Genomic DNA, 19,266 nt, shown 5'->3' with positions numbered 1-19,266 from the left:
ATTTACAACAAAATTTTGTGTTGCTTCCAATTAGGCCCGTAAACAGATCGGATTCGGCTCGGATACGGATCGGATGCAGTCAGATTCGGATATTTTCTGATCGAATACAGATACCTCTAAACGGATTCGGATGCGGATCGAATTTGGATTTTCGGTCATCCGTTTACACCTCTGCCTTGTGTAACCCGAACCTTCCTCCCCTTAGTGGATACAATTCACTCTCAATCCATAGTTTTAGATCATGATTCTCTTTTTCTCATATTCTAGAACCTGTTGAATCTTAAAAAACCCCAAAGATCGTTATTTACTTAATTTTTTATAATTAAGTATTTGGATTCGGATTTTTATCCGAGTATTAGGATTTTTGTCCGGATATCTCTAAACGAATACGGATGCCCCTAAACGGATATGGATGCGGATCGAATTCGGATTTTCGGTTACCCATTTACAACCCTACTTCCAATTACCCAAATGAGCATCCATGCATGTACTACAGTCTACACAACACAATTAGAGAGAGAGAGAGAGAGAGTCTTGCAATATATCAGACAATAAAACTATAGAAGAGTACGTAACAAGAAAACTTTTCAAGAGCAACAAAAGCCCATTTCACACCCACAAATCCTAAAACAAGAAAATTAACCTTCCTAAAGCAAAGAATGAAACTTCAATCCCTCATCATACTGACGACCAAACAACCAATAAAAATAACAAAAACTAGTTTCATTAATGACCACAAACAAAAAGCAACTAGTTTCATTAACGACCACAAAGAAAAAGCATTAGTAGGCATGCGTAACTTGTGACCAATTCTATAAGAGATATAAGCATCTATGCAACCGTATAGAATTTGCTCCGGATCAAGTTCCCTATTTTCCCAATTACTCTTCCAAAACTGATCATCCTTTACCATATGAAGGCCCAGTACTTCTTTGGCAAGAATCACCAATCCCGGATTTGGGAATCGGCCGGGCCATCGCTTATTTGCCAATTCTCGTAGATCAGCGGTGTTACTGCAATTGAGTCCATAGAAATTCCTAAGCTTTGCAACATCTTCTCCAACCTTCACACCCACGAAGGTGAAATTAGGATCATTGAGGAAACCCTGTGAGGACAGGGGAATGTAGTCGATGTAGAATAGCTGGATCATAAGACACTTATCATTGACACAGAGCTGTAAGATAGCAGGTTTGTGCTCCATGCCTTTAAACGGGGGGAATGCCTTCCATTCGCAGTCCAACCCAACAATGATGATGCGTTCTCCATTAATGTACCTTGACCGAATGTCACTCACCCAATCTTCGACAACAGAAGCCTTGTCCGTGACTGTGGTCTTTATGTTCTTGCCCGCAAAGGACACCTTTGTCATCATCATAGCTCTCTAATTCGATTTGGGAATTAATTAATTAGACCTGTTTCAATCTTAAAAATGATAATTAATGTTCAATTGAAATGTAAGATCTTTTCTCTTGCTAGTAATCAGAGAAAAACTAAACAACTATATCTGGAAATTAACAAGCAAACAAATAAAAAACTTAAAACTTAGAATAACAGGGGGGAATTGAATGAGAAAATAAATACCTTATGCTTTAGATCTTCCTACCTCCCAACTCTTTCAAAAATCTGTTCCTAAGCGAATGGAGAGGAAGTAGAAATAACTCCTCAGTTCCTTCTCTCTTTCTCCCCCTCTCCTTTCTTATATCAATTATCAAATGCTTTTGTGCTTGGTTTTTTTAAGCTTTTCTTTGTTGGTTTTTTGGGCTTTCCGTACTCATTTTCTATCTTTCTTTTTCCCTCATCTCTCTTAGGAACTTTGAATCTGGTTCCCTCTTGCAAGGGACTGGAGTCTATCAAATACTTTTTCCTTTCGACCTTTTGACTTTACAGGTTTTTTTTGTTAAAGCTTTTAACTGTACAGTTGGGGTGTGGTCGTGTAGATTCATAATTTTCATTTTATATATATATATATATATATATATATATATATATTTTGGGAAAATTTTATGGACACCCCTATAAGTATTCAATATGTCACGGATTTATCAAACTTTAGAAAAATATCACAGACTACCCTTCCTTTATGTTTTTATTTCAACTTACTCCACTGTGCCTTTAAGTTGCTGTTAATTTTTTTATAATGACGAAATTACCCTTACCACTGGGTTATCGATGTGAGCGATCGGAGGACTCTCCACGGCTTCTGGCGGAGGCGGCGGCGCCGCTGCTGGAGTTTCCGCAGGTTTTGCATTCTCCTGTGGTTTTTCTTCTGTCGCCACCGCTGGTTTTTCCTCCTCCTTTTTCTCTTCATTTTTCTTCTCCTCCTTCGTTTCCTCTTCTTTCTCTACCGGTGGTGCGGCTTCAGCTTCCGCTGGAGCTTCCGATTTCTGCTCCGGTGGTGCGGCAGTGTCGAGAGCTGGCAGATCTTCGTCGACATAATAGACCTTCAAGCCCATCTCTCCTTTGATCTGCGAAAAGACGCTTCTTTTCTCCAGAGGATAACGGAATCACAACAACCAGATCAGCTAGATCAGCCAAACCAGCAAGAGTCCCAAGTCTCTTCCACTTCTATTCCCGCTCAGCAAGAGACCTAAGTCTCTTCCACTTCTATTACCACTCAAACTCTGTTACACTACAAAGGATAAAGATAAGACCTTAGCCTTAGCCTTAGCCTTAGCCGTGATCCGTTTCAAACACGAAACAACTCATTATTTATACTAACTCTCAATTGAGAGAAATATAGAACTGAAAATATTCAAAATCTCTGAGTTTGTTTAATCCGCAACTGAAACCAAACCACCCCCTCCACCCCCAAAACTTCATTCAAAGCCAGTTCCACAACATGAAGCTATTATTCTCGACCTCATCCGTCCCAGATGGTCACCAACCGAAACCCTTGCACTTCAATCTCCCATCGCTCAAGCCTCTAATTCCACAAGCCAGTGAAGCCACACTTTCTGAGCTCAAACCGGAGCTCCTAGGGTTTCCCCCCACAACAAAACAAGCAGAACACACAAATCAAGCTGCAGAAAACGACGAAACCACTAGATCTCAGCCACTTCAAGCAAGAAACCCCCCCACTTTTTCCAAATAAAAACTAGCCTTTCAGATCCCAATTTCACAAAACCACCACCGGAGATCTTGACTTTACCGAGGAAATTACTTCGCCTCATTGTCTTCTTATCGTTGTAGATGTTGAGCTCAAGGATTTCAGAGGCCATGGTGTCCAGATCATTAACTAGAAACTCGAGCTTCTCGTCCCACTGTGGATTCAGATCTCTGAACTTCGTCTTCGTCTGTCGCCTCTGACCATCGAAATCGACGATCACATAAGCACTGGCGGTTCCTTGCCCGTCCTTGGGCATTAGATTTCTCGCGTTGCAGACCTCAACAATGAGCTTCCGACTGCAATTATCTGCCATTCTTACAAGGCAAAGAACCAAACTTTCTGCTATTGGAATGAATTTCAGACATCTAATGGATGATTACTACGATGGGTAAAATGGAATCAACGTGGCTGAGGAAGGCCGCTGGTAATGGTGCCGGAGTTGGAATTGCCGCTGCTAATAATCGCCGGAGCCGGAGAGGGAAGAAGATGAAATGACACTTTTTTTATTTAAATATCTAAGGGGTAAAATGGATATTTCACCTTTGGGTACTAACTGTGCTTAACGGCAGGGGAAAGGTTACCATTTTGACCAAGTTTGGTAAGTTCATGACATATTGAATACTTATAGGGAGTGTTCGTGATATTTACCCTTTTTTTTTTTGTAGAAAAATATTGAGACAATGTCGGATCAAACATGAAATTGCACATCCCCTCACAAATTAGTGTTCATGTGAGAGGGTGATATGTCACAAATGTCTCTCTCACTATTGTTAGATTTCAAAGGGGATTCTCTCATTCGCTTGAAACTGCACTTGGGCAGTGTAGGAAACTCCTCTGTTTTTTTTTTTTTTTTAAATGAAAAGTAGTGTTGAAAAATTAAAAGGATAATATGCAATTTGTAGAAAACAAAACCTATAATGATGCAGAAAAGAATGGAAATCACAAACAATCATATAATGCACACAAGGATTTACGTGGTTCTAGATGTGCAAGTTTGGCCATGTCGAACCTAACTCACCCTAGCCCGCCAGGGACTAGCCAGGCCAAGGTTGAGGCTTTGGGTTGAGCCTGGCCTGGCCTGCTGTCTTCTTCATCTTCTTGGCTTGGTCCAACTCCTACATCTCCCTTCCCTCTTCCCTGAAAGAGTTGGACCAGAAATTCATATTTCATCTTCCACCTGTGCCATGGATAATGCTAAAAGCTGATATGGACGAGGAATTATATCGTAGGCGCCCACTGTTTAGTGACTTTTAATTTCAATCTCAATGCTTCCTGTTGAATAATTCTGATATGATATTTCAATTCCTATGTTGTTTTATACCTATTTCTAGTTCAAAGCGTGGACATAAGGTGCGTAGATCTTTTTAATAGATGTTTGAGTGCCAATATTTTTCAATTGTAATTGATAGATCCTTTATTTGAGTTAGCGAGTTCTAATTAACCAATCAATCTGGTGGCCTAGCCAGTTTAGAAGACCAAGATCAGTACTCTTCGTGCCTAAGATTGTTCACTATCAGGGCCAATAAGGGTTAGCCCGGTCAGGCCCAACCTGAGCCTGTTGCAACCATACATGGTTTGGCAAGATTGCCTACATCCACGATGAGATGAGATATGTTTCCCTATCAATAGAGAATATAGAGTTCTAGTCACTTGTTCTCACAACTCTCTCAGATTGCATTAAAGAGAAAGATCTCTTGCAACAAATTTATAGTGAAACCCTATATAAGGAATTTACTAAAATACCCATAGTCCTTAAAAAAAATTTCTCGGGGACTGCCGCTCCCGGACACCCCACATGGACCTATTGATTCATCGAGGCCTCACCAGTAACATAAAGTAACATAAGGTGGGTTGATTCCTCTGAGCCTCAAGATCTTCAGCCCTTTGGAATCAACCCACTAATGCAAAATGACGGAATACAAGACATCGTACCCGCAAACCAGATAGTCAGTTCACATATGGAGAGGTTACCAAGTTAAGGGACTCTAATATCGCTTTCTGAGCCAAAATATGCATTCCAAAGATTTGGTCCCGAGAGGAATGTAACAAACCACATAACCTTCTCACAAGGTATTTGATACCTTGAACAAAGTTAAAAATATTCCAAGATCATCCATCATAATCAACCATTGTGAGTAACTGAACTGATTCTAAGCTATCGGTTGCAACGAGCATGTCTTCTTAATCTCCATTCTGAGCCACCTGTGGTGCTGCTAATATATTCTACGAAAATATATCAGATTCTAATGCTGATTAATGATTATCACGTTCCAGATAAAAGCAACATTTGTTAGTACTGCAGTCCAAGCATTTTTCCTTCTTACTTAGTGTTATGTGTGTCTCGAATTCATGCATCCATTTCAAAGATTGACTTGTTCCGACATATTTTGGTGACGATCCAAATGAGATTTTTTTTCTGAGATCTATCATGTTAGCGGAGGGGTTAGGCCGATAGATCGACCTGATGGAGGAATAATTATATTATTTACCCGTCTTGTTGTAAAAAAGTTGATTTTGGGGTTTTCTTGTTAGGGTTTTGAGAAGAGAGAAGCAACGCCGTTTTGGGTATTCTTGAGAGATTTCCATTGTAATTTTTTTCCATTACATAGTGCATCTTCAGCTTCGCTTATGGACGTAGCACATTGTATTGATGTGTGAACCATGTTAAATCTCTATGTCATCTCGCTCTCTTTTTTTGTTTTCTATTCGTGTTTCTTTGGTGTTTGATATCAAAGCTTCCATCAGTAACAATTACTATAGAATCAACAATATGTGCCATTCTTATAACTTGTTTGTTTAACCATTGTCATGGTATGATATACTAGGCGTTGAGCTCCTCGGTAGCGCGACATGATGTGTAGTACACATTCAACAGCCCACAATGCTTGGACACACAGCCCAACACCCCACATGTGTGTTGGGCTGCGTGCCCGAGCACGATGGGCCGTCGAATGGTGCGCTACACACCATGTCGCACTACAGAGGACCCAAATCCATCTACTAGTGTGCAGCATGGACGGACCAAGTATGAGATGAATTGACAAGACTCTCCCAGTCATAAATACCCATAATAGTCTACATCAGCTTGGTTAGTATTCACACCACCATAACCTACGGACCTTTATCCCCTGAGGTTCGCTGACCTGTACGATTGTGCGGTTCCTCTCATAGGGGGGCTGAGATGACCATTCCACCCCCTGACCGAACACACTACCCGGGTGGAGTCCACCCCCTTTTTATTAGAGGCATTAGGGAACCGTACCGGGCAGAGGAACCGCAGGTGACAAAAATTCCATAACCTACACTCAGGAAAACCCATAAGTCAATCAATGAACAAATGAGCATTCTAATATTATCTTAGGCATATATAGGTAAGATTTTTGATGAGTCATTGTACAAATGAGGAGAGAGATTAGATACACTTCAAAGTTTACAGTATAAATACTTTTATTTTTCATTAAACAAGACAGACACATATAATATAAATTTTCTGTTGGCAAAGAAAGCCCATTAAGGCCACTGAGACCCATTGAACCGACTGAAAATGATCAAATCGAACCAAAATCAAACGACCAAACTCCTTATGGTTTGGTATTGATTTTGGTTTTTAGAGACCAAACTCCTTTGCGTCTAGCAGAGCTGAAACTTACCAAGACTTAGCAGAAACTTATCTAGACTTGGAACTGAAAGTTACCTTATCTGGGCCAGGTTCCGCCATCAGTTCTATTGATCCTCTGGAAGGTTTGAGTTTGGGTCTGGGTCAATGGAGAGGCTCATTCATCTTTTTCTACTTAAAAAATATGCAATGAAAATGGACAGATCAACAACAGATAACCACAACCTTATTGCAAACCTTTTCTAGAGCTGGTTGGGGATTTTCTGCAGACCTGATAATCTTGAATAGAGAACAAATAATGTACATGAAATGAAGGAACACATTACAATGTCACCCAACCTCACTACCACAGCAATTTACATGTTGGTGCATTTATTTTAAAAGCCAAGATAGACGACTATGAAAGCCAGTTGGTTTGGTACTTTGATGTCCTCTCATCTTTAGTCCCTTCTTGTTTCTGATCTCCTTGTGTGCTTGTTTTTCCTTGCTGCAGTATTGGAACCATTAACACACAATCTGAAACTTTAATCACAATCTCATCTGGTCTTTAGCTGGAAAACTCTATTGAACCATATCGAGTGGAGGGTCATGTGAAAGAGATCATACTTAACAGGCTTGTTGTGCCAAAGGAAATGCTTTTGCACCTTCTTCACCCTCATCTGCATTTCAGTATAATTCTTCTCAGGTATAGAGAGGAGTATGCCCTTCAAGTTGGGAATATCTTTCTCAGGGACAATGACAGAGAATGCATTCCAGTCCAAAACCTCAAAAAATGGAGGCACAAAATTGTCAGATATAATCACAGGGACACACTCATAAAAGATGGCCTCAACCACGCGTGGACTGTTGACCTCATAGCCCTTGGCACATATACAGTACTTGCTGCTCTTCATGTGCTGGATGTAACTCATTTTGCTCGCAACATCACGAGGCATTGGACCATAGATCTTCATATCTGGATCTTTGTTCTCCCAGTACTTTAGTAGGATTGGGCGTAGATACCCATGCATGCTTCCAGCGAAGAATGCAAGAGTCGGCCTCTCGGACGGAGATTTTCCACCAACATCTCTGAGAGGATTCCTTGAAGAGCGTACATATGATTGTGGAAGAGACACATCCCTCCCTATTTTGAACCCTGCAGTAACATCAGCATTGCAGAGGGCTTTGATGCAACGCTCCATATGGTGCCTTGTTTCATATGGTGCCTGAAAAATTCCAGCACATCATTTAGAAAAGAAAAATTATATGAAGTGCATTAGTTGAAGCATTAGATTCAAGGAATAATCTGTTTAAACATGGTTCAAGCTTGATTAGATGGGATGAAACTTAAACGCATGGAAAGCATACCCAATCATGGCAACCAGCAAGAAAATGATCTGTTCCACCAGTTCTGTTCCAGAAAGGATATTTTGCAGCTATCAAGTCTGTATAGCTCTTCAAATACTCAGCTAGGTTCTTTCGACCATGTGAATTACGTACATACAATGCATATTGTAGCATTCGAGAACTAAAAGGCATGTAAAACAAATGAGCTTTTCTGGGGTCCCTCACAACAAATTGTTTATTTCCCTCCATCAATTTCATAAACCATCCCTCAGAAGCATATATTCCCTTGAGTATTGGCTGATGAAAAATGGGTTTTTTTCCATCCTTGTAGACATATACTTTGAGCATGCGTTCCATCAGTTCATAGCTCCTGCAAAGGTAATGAGATAGAAGTTTTGAAATAAAATACTCTAAATTGAAAGATTAACAATTTTTGGATATTTATTTATATTCAGATTATGAGGGCAATGATGAAGGTTGCTCCATTGTGACCAAGTGATCAGGGGTTCGAGTCTGGAAACAGCCTCTCTGTGAAAAAAGGGGTAAAGCTGCGTACATTATAACCCTCCCTAGACCCTGCAGTGGCGGGAGCCTCGTGCACTGGGTACGCCTTTTTATTTACATTCAGATTATGGAATGAAGATCCAGACAAGGAGTAGAACCCATGTAGCATTATAGTTTTTTCCTACACACTGCAAAACTAATCTTCAGATAAGAGGGAATCAGATGCAACAACATTAATATACACAGCATTAGAATCCAATAGGACCAAGAGACTTGGTGGCAACAACCAGAATGAAATATTATTTGATCATGGAAATGCCATGTCAAGTGCACCTATCAGAATCAGAACAGACCAATTACCAGATCCACCTATCATCGCAGGCATAACCATAAAAAGATCATTAAAGAAGTGTGAGCCATTATTAAAACATTATACAGTTGGTGGTTGGTGGTCAGTGTCATTGGATATTATTTGTTCTCGGATCCTGCCCCAGCCTACTTAGGACAGTGGGTATCGTACCTACTCAGACACATCAGAATCTTTCACACAAAAGTAACTATGAATTGTTAATCATATATATTCATTTTCTGGAGAAACAGAATATCAGGATCAAGTAAGCCAAGAACTTGACCCAATCAACATCCAACCACATAACTGGATAACATGCATTCCTGTAACACTTCATGTAGTACAATAAATTGTCATATATGGAAGATTAGTTAGGAACTGTATAAGTTTGTAATTTCATATTCTCTATGTTCAAAGTAGGAGGTCATAGATTTTTTTTATAGGCGTTAATATTTGACAGTTTAAGTTCATGATAAACCAATGCATCAAATGTGCAAGAACAAATATCACAAAATGCTAGGGCAAGTACCTCTGCCCATAAGAAAGAGTGAAGATTCACAACAGAAGTGAAAAAGGATGGAATAATGCAACTATGATCTACCTAACTGAATCATCTCAGAGAATGCTCACAAGAAGCATCCTTCAATCTCCAAAAGGTTTAATACTTAGAAAATGCATCTCAGTAAACAGCGAATGAGCAGAGTATTTCAGAGGCTTATACAGCCCTTTGGCCTCTAGAGAATCCTGCTTCTTCTACTTAAATTTCTTTACTCTTCTCCAACTGGAATCCTTAGAAAAGGCGCATCCAATGTTTAAATTGAAATAATGCTGGAAGAAATCACATGCAAGTTGATAATAGAAATAATGACTACCACATGGCAAGGCACTAGAATATAATATGAACTGTAACTACTTGTCACCGTGGGCGTGTGGGATTTAGGGAGGAGAGTTGTGAGGCCGTGACAATCTCCTCCACTCAATCCCTGGTGCCCTCGCCAAGGAGACCCACACTGCACTGCACTACACAGCTCAATCCTGATGCTCTCACCAGGGGGACCCACACTGCAGTGTCCTGAAGCCACATCCCCAACATCTCTAGGTTTGGCTCTGTTACCATATGTCACGGTCTGGCCCAACCACCCCAAAAGATGCATCTATTAGGGGCACGAACCATACCACTTTATAAGCCCAAGACCTTTCCCAAGGGTGGGCGATGTGGGATTTGGGGAGGGGAGTTGTGAGGCCGTGACATACTGCTCACCTAGCAGCTTGTTTAACTCCAAAAATAAATAAGTTCACCTTTTGAACATTGAAATATTCCGAAAAAGAGGAGCATGAAGTTCTCGGTCATTCATAACAGCAGGAGCATTCAGGATTTGCAATTTGGCAGATACAAGTTCCTTGTCACGCACTGAAGACCACCGTGGCCTCTACAATCCAAAAAAAAAAAAAAAGAAAGATTAAAAAAAATTCCAGCATATAACTCAATCTTCAGTGAACAAGTCAAAGTTTTAAAAACCAAAGCCCAAACCCATACCATTGAACGGGGAGAAGCACGGCTATAAAGCAATAAACGATTCATTTCAGATATCGAGGTTACTGATTTTGGTGGCATCATACACCTCATCTTCTTCCTTACAGGATTACTAGTCACTATAGGATTACTGTTAGAAGTGGCAGGAGCATTTTGCAATTCCCCAGAAGTATGATCTTTTGATGGCATTTCTGTTGCCTGCTTTTGCAATGTAGATATGCTGGAGGTGACAGAATGAATGGAAGTGTTTGAAGTCACATCTGAGGTTCTCTGAAAGCTTGCATTAGTTAAGGAAGCTACAGGTGGCAACACAAGCGGAGGCAATGTGGAACTAGTGACTGATCTTTCCATTTTTGCTATCATCAAACCTGTACCAGCTTTTCCAACAATGGGTGATGACAATCCATTATCTGAATTGAGTGATTTTGCAAAGTGCTCAAGGGAAAGGTTGTGTTCTTCTCTACCCTTTTCTAGTGTAAGACCATTTTCTGGATTGTTGACAACCTTCAATTCGAAATTAATATCCAGGTCAACAACTTTCTTGGGTGAAAGTTGTTCATCTGGGTTTGTGTCCTCATCTAGTTCAAAAGCATCATCTGGGCCTCTATCCTTTTCCATTGCAGAATCACTGTCTAAGCCTCCAGCCTTCCCTTCTATTTCATTATCATTTGCTGGATCTTTGACACTCTCTAATTTGAAATCCATATCCAGGTCTACGGATTTGTTGGTTGGAAATTCTTCATCCAGGTTCATATCCTCATCTAGTTCAAAAGCATCTTCTTGGCCTGCAGAATCAATCTCTCTGTCTCTAGCCTTCCCTTCTGTTTCATTATCATTAGCAGTACCATTTCCAATGTCGGAAGCATCATTATTTTTCATGGTCCCATGGGTAACAGATGAATCAATCATGTTTATGTCGTTGAGAAAAGAGGACCGATCCACCATGGCAGATTTAGGAGCAGAATCTTCCACTGGAAAATTGTTTTTTCTAAGTTCAGTAACCTTGCCATCAGGACATACAGATAAAAGAACCTTTTTATAGGGAAGGATCAAGGACTGGAACTGTATAATAATTATAGCAATGACCCCCGCAACAAAAAGTACTCTCCTTGTTTCAACCAGACAAATCTTTTGAATTTGAAGGACATTCTCCATTTCACTAAGTGGCAATTTCTAACCAAAGAGGTAAGAAAATCATGGAATTAGCTTGGGGCAACAAATTTCACAACCTCATTCAACTCTGCAAATTTAAAGAAGCCTTAAAAATTAGTTGAGGAAGATTAAGGAAGGAAAAGGAAACTAAAAGAAAAGCAGAAGTGAGCACTGGTAACATAACAAATTTATCACAAACAATCCAGAAACACATGAGCAGACATCGATATATAAACAGTTTAAGCAGATAAACCGAGGAAATGATGCAAGTGCAGCAATGATTCAAGGTCTAAGAAAAGCAACTCAGTAAATACTTTTCCATAGTAACTCCAATAAAATGCACAAGATATTAGAGTACTCATTTCAGTGTTACCATTTTCCTTTGGGGGTTTACTTGGAGAGAGAATCTACACTACTGGGTTTCAGAAATTTCAGTGTTTCCCGAAAAACCAGAAAGAAGAAGAGTAAAAGATCTTAACTTTCTGAATCTAGTAGCTGCTGGAGCTATAAGAATGACAACGTACTGCATTAATTCTGAATTGATAAGCAAAAATAGCTTCAAAGGAGAACATGAGAGAAGATCTAAGGCTTTTCATGCAGATAAATCCATATTTAAAAGGAAGTTCAAACCACATTTCCTTTTTGGAGAGGGTTCGTAGGCAATAAACATCTGTAACTTCACAGTGAGAACGTGGCAAAGAGTAAATAAATGTAACCTTTAATGTGCTTCAAGAAATTTGAACAACTATTCTTCTGCTGAACCAATGAGTGCATGACCGTTCAAGAAATCCTAATTCCTCCAGAGCCCCTCGTAACTGCTAATGGAGCTGAGTTTAAGCTTAAGAAGTTAAAATGGAAGATGAAAGGAGCAAATCCTAACAAAAGTTTTTTAGAGTTGTTTATCAGATTAATTTAAACGAGAGAGAGAGAGGGAGGAGGGACACTGGGAAAGGGACAATAATTGCGGATTACATTTAGGGATGTATATCATCATATCTTTATTCTTTTTATGTCATTATTTTATCGTATCTTCCTCTTCCTGTTTTCTTTATTCTCTCTCTCTGTCTCTCTCTCTCTCTGTGTGTGTGCTTCACTGCTTCAACAAATCTATTCGGGCGGCTGTGTTTGGACTTTGGATACTGTTCCACCAGATGCAATTTTTGCCCTTAATAGTACAACACCCGGGATAGTGTGGTAATTCCATGCTATCCTATGTCTAGGCACAGACTACACACAATCAGGTGCGTTATTTTTCCCATTTAGGGCAAGAAGAGTTGGGAATTGGGAACACTACCCCCTTGCTTCCGTACTAGTACCCTCCATTATCCGAGAGAGGTAACGAATATCCAATCTTGAGGCAAGATAGGGTAGGATAAAGACAGAGAGGAGGAGTTGGTGGCACACCGACACCAATCACCCTTCTTCCCGCACGAAATGACATTTTTGTCCCTTATATACAAAACCGTTTTGTCATTCTTTCATTGGTGAAGAACGAATCTTTATCCTCTCAAGTTTCCTGTCGGTACAATTGTTCGGTTCCTCTCATAAGAGGTGGAAATGAAGACTTAACCTCTTGTCCAAATACACTGTTCAGATAGGGTCTACCCCCTCTTAGTAGAGGCACCGGACAACTGTATCAGGCAGAGAACCTAAGAGGATAAAAATTCGTGAAGAACTCCGTATGCCAATTGCTCAAAAAACCATTTCCCTTGCTGAACTACTCGAACGGATAGGCCACAATGAGAAGGCTGCAATACGACTCAAAAATAAGTAGTAGGAACTAGGAATTAAGGAGGAGAGAGAATGTCATGAAGTGGAAAGAGAGAGCTTTCCAACTATTTGGGTGTCCAACTCTTCTCCAACCACACATTCGACGGCTGGAAGGACTTAGACATATATCCCAATACCATCCCAATACTTCTTACCAACACCTGGGGTTGGGATACGTTTCCAAATCCTCCCCTTCGTTGGATGGATGGTTGGAGAACATCTTTTTCCGACAAAGAAATGCTGCTAACCTTTTCTAATATTTATAAGGACTAAGTTTTTATTTGCCTATAATTGGTGATGTGATCCATTGGAGTCTTGTGTCTCCCTATTTACGAAATCTAAATTACCCCCTAATACAATCCAACAGTACTAGTGGCCATCGTCTTGAAGGAAAAGTTTGGTCTTCTGCTGCAACAAGGCCAAACAGGGGAACACAATGGATTTGAACTTGGAAGGTTCTTCTGCCACATTTTACTTAATTCTCATGAAAACCACCACTATACCACCAGTTTGAGTATGACCAGAATTGACCTGTTGATTTTTATCATAGTAATCTCATACTTGTATGAATCAAATTTTCTGCTCCATGTAAAGTGGGAACTCTTTTTCCTTTCATCAGTGGAAACTTGGGAAGTGGAAAATGTACAAAAATGCTGTACACTGTACAGGCACTTCATTCTTCCACTGGTCTCCCCTCTGGTTTACTTGTGTCGTGCTTACCACAAAAAATGTACAGACTAAAAAGACACCTCACAGTGTTCAGTGATTCCCATGACTGATGTCTCTGGTTGTTGCAGTACCCATCTGTTTTCTTTTCCGACTTCCCATTCTTTCAGTTCCTAATCAAGTCTCCGTATCACACTCTTATTTGAAAAACTCTGTTGTACCAAATGGAGTGAAGGGTCATGTGAAAGAGATCATACTTCACAGGCTTACTGTGCCAAAGAAAATGCTGTTGCACTTTTTTTACTCTCAGCTGCAGTTGCCGGAGCCGGGTCTCCGGGATTGAAAGCAGTATTTCCTTCAAATTGGGAATATCTTTCTCTTGGACAAAAACTGCAAATGACTCCCAGTTTAAAACCTCAAAGAAAGGAGGCACAAAATTGTCAGACAAAATCACAGGGATGCATTCGTAGAAGATGGCCTCCACCACCCTAGGACTGTTGACCTCATAACCCTTGGCACATATACAATACTTGCTGCTCTTCATGTACTTGACGTAATTCATTTTGTTCTTGGATCCGTGGTCCAACGGACCAAAAATTTTCATGTCAGGGTCTTTGTTCTCCCAGTATTGCAACAGGATAGGACGGACATATCCATGCATGCTCCCAGCAAAGAAGGCAAGGATCTGCCGCTTGGAAGGAGGATTGCCTCCCACGCCTCTCATAGGATCCTTTGGGTACCGTACATATGTTTCTGGAAGTGACACGTCCTTGCCTATTTTAAAGCCTTCCGTTACATCAGCATTGCAAAGAGCTCTGATGCAACCATCCATATGGTGCTTTGTTTCATAGGGTGCCTGCAAGAAATGTATTCATCAAAAAACAGGTCAAAATATTTCGAAATTTAACTTTTCAGCGGAATTTGAGCCTTGTTGACTAAAACCAAAGGCATGAGAAAGTATACCCAGTCATGGCAAGCAGCAAGAAAATGATCATCGCCACCGGTTCTGTTCCAGAAAGGATACTTTGCCGCAATCACGTCCAGATAAATTTTCAGATATTCGACTAGGTTCTTCTGACTGTGTGAATTTGGTACATACAAGGTCTCCTCTAGCAATCGGGCACTAAAAGGCAAGTAAAACAGGTGAGCTTTTTTCGGATTTTTAACTACAAAATGTTTGTTTGCCTCCATATGTTTCATAAACCATCCTTCAGAAGCATAAATTCCATTCAGTACTGGCCGGTGGAAGACTGGCTTTTCTCCTTCCCTGTAGACATAGACTTTGGCTATGCGTTCCATCAGTTCATAACTCCTGCAGAAGTTTTCAAATGCAACATCACTTACATAGGACACATGAATAACTAGAATATAACTCTCCACAAGCCACGTCTAATAACTGCATGAGCAACTCAAAAGTGCTTCATCCACAAAAAGTAACGTCGTCCAGATTGAAGGTAATGCATCGCCTTCAAATCCCTCAATATACCATCAAAATGGAAAGACACTAACATGTATATGGGCCCCAGGCCAATTTGAGGATCAACCAAGTATGACACCTAGATATATATACTCATGTCCAACTCCTTTTCTCATAGCTAGGTTAAGTAGACACTGTTAGCATGTTAAAGCATTCATCAACCTATGTTGATTTTGAAGTCAAGAATCGAAGACTAGTGTAAATTAGGTTTGAATATTTTCAGTTTCCAAGTACATCACAATACATATTTTCAGCAAGCATCGACTTATACTGGCATTCAAGCAAATTGAACCACAACCACATACCAAATCTCCTCTTTCAACGACTCCAATTTTCAATGGTAGGGGAAAAAGTCATATATTAGTTAACTGAATGCATATATTGCAAACCCCCCTCCCCCCGCCCCAACATAAACAATAAGGAAAAAATAAATTTATTCAACCCTACGAGTTTCTTAAAACGTTTCATTAAAACATGAAAAATTCTCATTGCATTAACCTTCTTTTTCACATTTTCAGCATACAATAGTCACCATTATATTGTTGAAACTCCAGCAGAAATTTCTCATCACAGACCAACCACATCAACAGTTCTCTAAAAAATGTCTCAAAATCATCTTGTTACACTGTTGATTTGCGCTTGTGTGGGTATTTTCCATCCTTGGCTAAAAAGATACACTGCAATTCTGCTTAACCTTTTTACATACACATGAAACTTAAAACAGAACATTATCATCAATCCTTAATTACGTTTTGTATAATTAAACTTAATGCATGCTTTTTTTTATTAGTATTCTATTCAACTATGTAGAAAGCATAATGTGCAGAAGGACAGAGTCAATGGTGATACATCATGCAGCACTAACTTCTGATATAGATCTTAGGGATGCAATATAATAGAGAAACCTTACTTCTCCCAGAAGTGAGACCTTCAAGCAAGAACTACGTAATCTGCTGTATAAACACCAATAGCAGGTTTACTGAATTACTCACCTTATTCTGATACCAAAAACTTACATGAGAGATATAGAAATCCATACGGATTTTTCTTTCTTTCTTTTTTTTTTTTTTTTCTACGCCACTAGGGGGTGATGTTGGGGTTGGGGTTGATGATAGTTTGAAACATTGATCTTTGAACATAAAAGTGAAAGCAAAATGAGTATCCAAAGTTGAATTTGCTCATAAGTTGGTCAAACAATAGCACTTTGCATGAGCTAAGACAAGTATGGCACAAGGAAACATTGTACAAAATAAGTATGTGAATTCATTATGATAGCCTTACCTTTTAAACATAGAAATGTTCCGGAAAAGAGGAGCATAGAGTTTTTGATCGTTCCGGATGATCGGAGCATTCTCAATTTGTACTCTTGCAGAAAAAAGTTCTCGGTCTCGTACTGAAGACCATCGTGGTCTCTGCAGCACAATCCAAAAAGGATAAAGAGTTAAGTTCATGCAGTGGGGACCAAATTCCACCTAGCAAATTAAAATGTTGAGGTGCAATAATACCATGGCAAAGGAAGTGGTACGGCTCTGAGACAATAAACGGTTCATTTCAGATATTGATGTTACTGAAGTTGGTGACTCCTTGTGCTTTGGCACCTTTGCTACAGGATTTTTTATTGGTGTAGAATTACTGAGTAAATTAGATCGACTATCTTGCGACAACTCAGGTTTTTCACTCTTGGAAAGTGTTTCCGTCTCTTGTTTGACAACTGAAGGCGTGGAGTTAACAGATGTGATATTATTTGTCGAATTTGATTCCAATCTCTTTGGCATGGCTGTGTTAGCTGAAGGAACTACTTGTGGTGACACAGGCGATGGGGATGCAAAATCTGTATCTGTGCTTCCACTTTTCTCTGATACAAAAGTTTTATCCTCTTTGCGACCATCATCACCTGATGAATTTTCATTCTCTGGTTTCATGATATGGTCCTGGGAAAATCCTTGTTCAGGTTCCCTTGTCTTTGTTAGTGTAGAATCATTGCCTGTACCATTGACATGCTGCAATGTGATATTTTTATCCGAATTTAAAGCTCCCCCAGATGAAGATTCATTATGTGTGATTTGGTATACATCTAAGTGAGAAGCTTTATCTAGCTCCATATCTTTCTGTGGGCCGTCATCCTTTTCTTTTGTTACATTTTGATGCTCAGTTTGTCCCCTCTTACCCAAAGCCTCAGTATTATTAGCCACCTGGAAAACTGTGGTTATATCAGCTGGATTGGATTCATTTAGGGTCGTGTCCCCAATTTGAGCAGGCTTAGGGGAAAAGTCTTGGGATGGAAAGCTGCTGTTCCCAAATACTGAATTCTTACCAACAGGAAATAGAGACCACAAGACATTACCATAGGGAAGGCCAAAAGATTGAATCACTATGACAACAAAAGCTAGTATTGCCATCACCAAAACCAATCTCCTTGTTTCGACCTGGCATAGCTTCTGAAATTGAATCTTGTTCTCCATAACACAATAATAGCACCACCAATGCAAGAAACTAAGAGATCGCTTGATCAACTATGAGGAATCGCCACAATCCTGGAACTTTCAAGCCCTGTGTTTCAGTCAAAAGTTAAATACTTTGCCTTAATGACTATAAAATTTCAAATCCATCAGTGCACAAAAATTAACAAAGCATACCAAGTAGTAATGGAGTCAGGAGCCAGAACACACCATTCACTCATACCAAGTAGAATGAATATGCAAATAAAGATAATGACCAACAGAAGAGTTTTGTTTCAACGACTTTCTACCCAATGAATGTGTAGTGGGTCTTGAATAATTCATAATGAAAAGAACAGCTAGATGAACTGTGTCAAATAAATTCTAGAAGAAACCTCACAACTATACATGAGCTAATAGTGTTACAGGAATAGCTTCAGGTACAACCATCATACTTGCCAACCATCGATAGAAAACTGCAGATATATGCATTCCATAAATAACAAGAAAACTCCAAAGAAATCTCACAATTTTACATGTGCTAGAAGTGTCCAGGACGAAAACAATTTACAAGCAAACTGTCGAACCTTCACAATAGAAAACTTATAAAGAGATGCATTCCATAAATAATAACTTTGCTACTGCTAGTCCTAGACAGTACAGACAGATGCAGTTCATAGATAAAAGGATAATTACTAAAACAAAATCTTCCATTAACAACATAAGCGCATTTTAATTTCAGTCCAAAATATATGTACTGCAGGGCATACACTTGTACATTACAAAAGGCAGAATCTAATAACGAATGCCAGGAGAAAAGAAAATAACAGCTAAATTAAAAGAAAATGCGATGAACAGACAAAAAGAATCTACTCTGAAGCATTTCAATAAAAAATTTTGGTCCGTTTTGAGTATTTACGCTATGAGTTTAAAAAAAAAAAAAAACGCGCTCGAACTTTCTCAATTGATTAGCTCTGTATTAATGTTGTGAAAAATGAAACAACTATCCATCAAATTAAGAAAACTTAGAACAGAGAAATCAATTTTTCTTTGATTGCAATGAACGAAAAACAATTGTAGCCAAATAAAAGAGAAGCCGAACTCTGTGCAAGAAAACCAGAAAGAGCTACTAAAAAAGAACCTTGAAATGAAAAGAAAAATAACAATAAACAGATAGATCAATTTTCATTGATCTCAAACATGCAAAGGACAACTTGATGCTAGATCTCAACATACCTGTTAACAATCCAATAATGCAGATCAACACCAAAGAATGTCAGGAAATAACTCCAGATGTTTGAAGAGTACATCAAACCCTAAGTATCTGA

General features: G+C 39.4%; 2 protein-coding genes across 3 annotated transcripts; both read right to left on the bottom strand.

The window, feature by feature from the left end:
• Positions 1-7,123: 7,123 nt before the first annotated feature.
• On the bottom strand, positions 7,124-12,124 carry LOC122657136 (probable glycosyltransferase At5g03795). 2 transcript variants are annotated; one of them, XM_043851920.1, is made up of 6 exons: positions 11,961-12,123; positions 11,249-11,675; positions 10,439-11,080; positions 10,201-10,331; positions 8,070-8,418; positions 7,124-7,927 (listed from the first exon to the last, which is right to left on the bottom strand). In XM_043851920.1, exons 2-6 carry the CDS (start codon positions 11,588-11,590, stop codon positions 7,259-7,261), a joined length of 2,133 nt encoding a protein of 710 aa, XP_043707855.1. In that variant the 5' UTR covers positions 11,591-11,675; positions 11,961-12,123; the 3' UTR covers positions 7,124-7,258. The 2 variants fall into 2 exon arrangements, with proteins under 2 accessions (XP_043707855.1, XP_043707854.1); XM_043851919.1 differs by having other exon boundaries at positions 10,439-11,675; positions 11,961-12,124.
• Positions 12,125-13,966: 1,842 nt separating this feature from the next.
• Positions 13,967-19,266, bottom strand: LOC122657137 (probable glycosyltransferase At5g03795). Its single transcript, XM_043851921.1, has 6 exons — positions 19,175-19,266; positions 17,451-18,050; positions 17,006-17,408; positions 16,782-16,912; positions 14,987-15,335; positions 13,967-14,879 (listed from the first exon to the last, which is right to left on the bottom strand). The coding sequence occupies exons 2-6, from the start codon at positions 17,960-17,962 to the stop codon at positions 14,214-14,216; spliced, it is 2,061 nt and encodes a 686-aa protein (XP_043707856.1). The 5' UTR covers positions 17,963-18,050; positions 19,175-19,266; the 3' UTR covers positions 13,967-14,213.

Source organism: Telopea speciosissima, chromosome 3 (genome assembly GCF_018873765.1).
Source record: "Telopea speciosissima isolate NSW1024214 ecotype Mountain lineage chromosome 3, Tspe_v1, whole genome shotgun sequence".
Taxonomy (NCBI): domain Eukaryota; kingdom Viridiplantae; phylum Streptophyta; class Magnoliopsida; order Proteales; family Proteaceae; genus Telopea; species Telopea speciosissima.
This window is presented reverse-complemented; position numbering and strand designations above follow the sequence as displayed.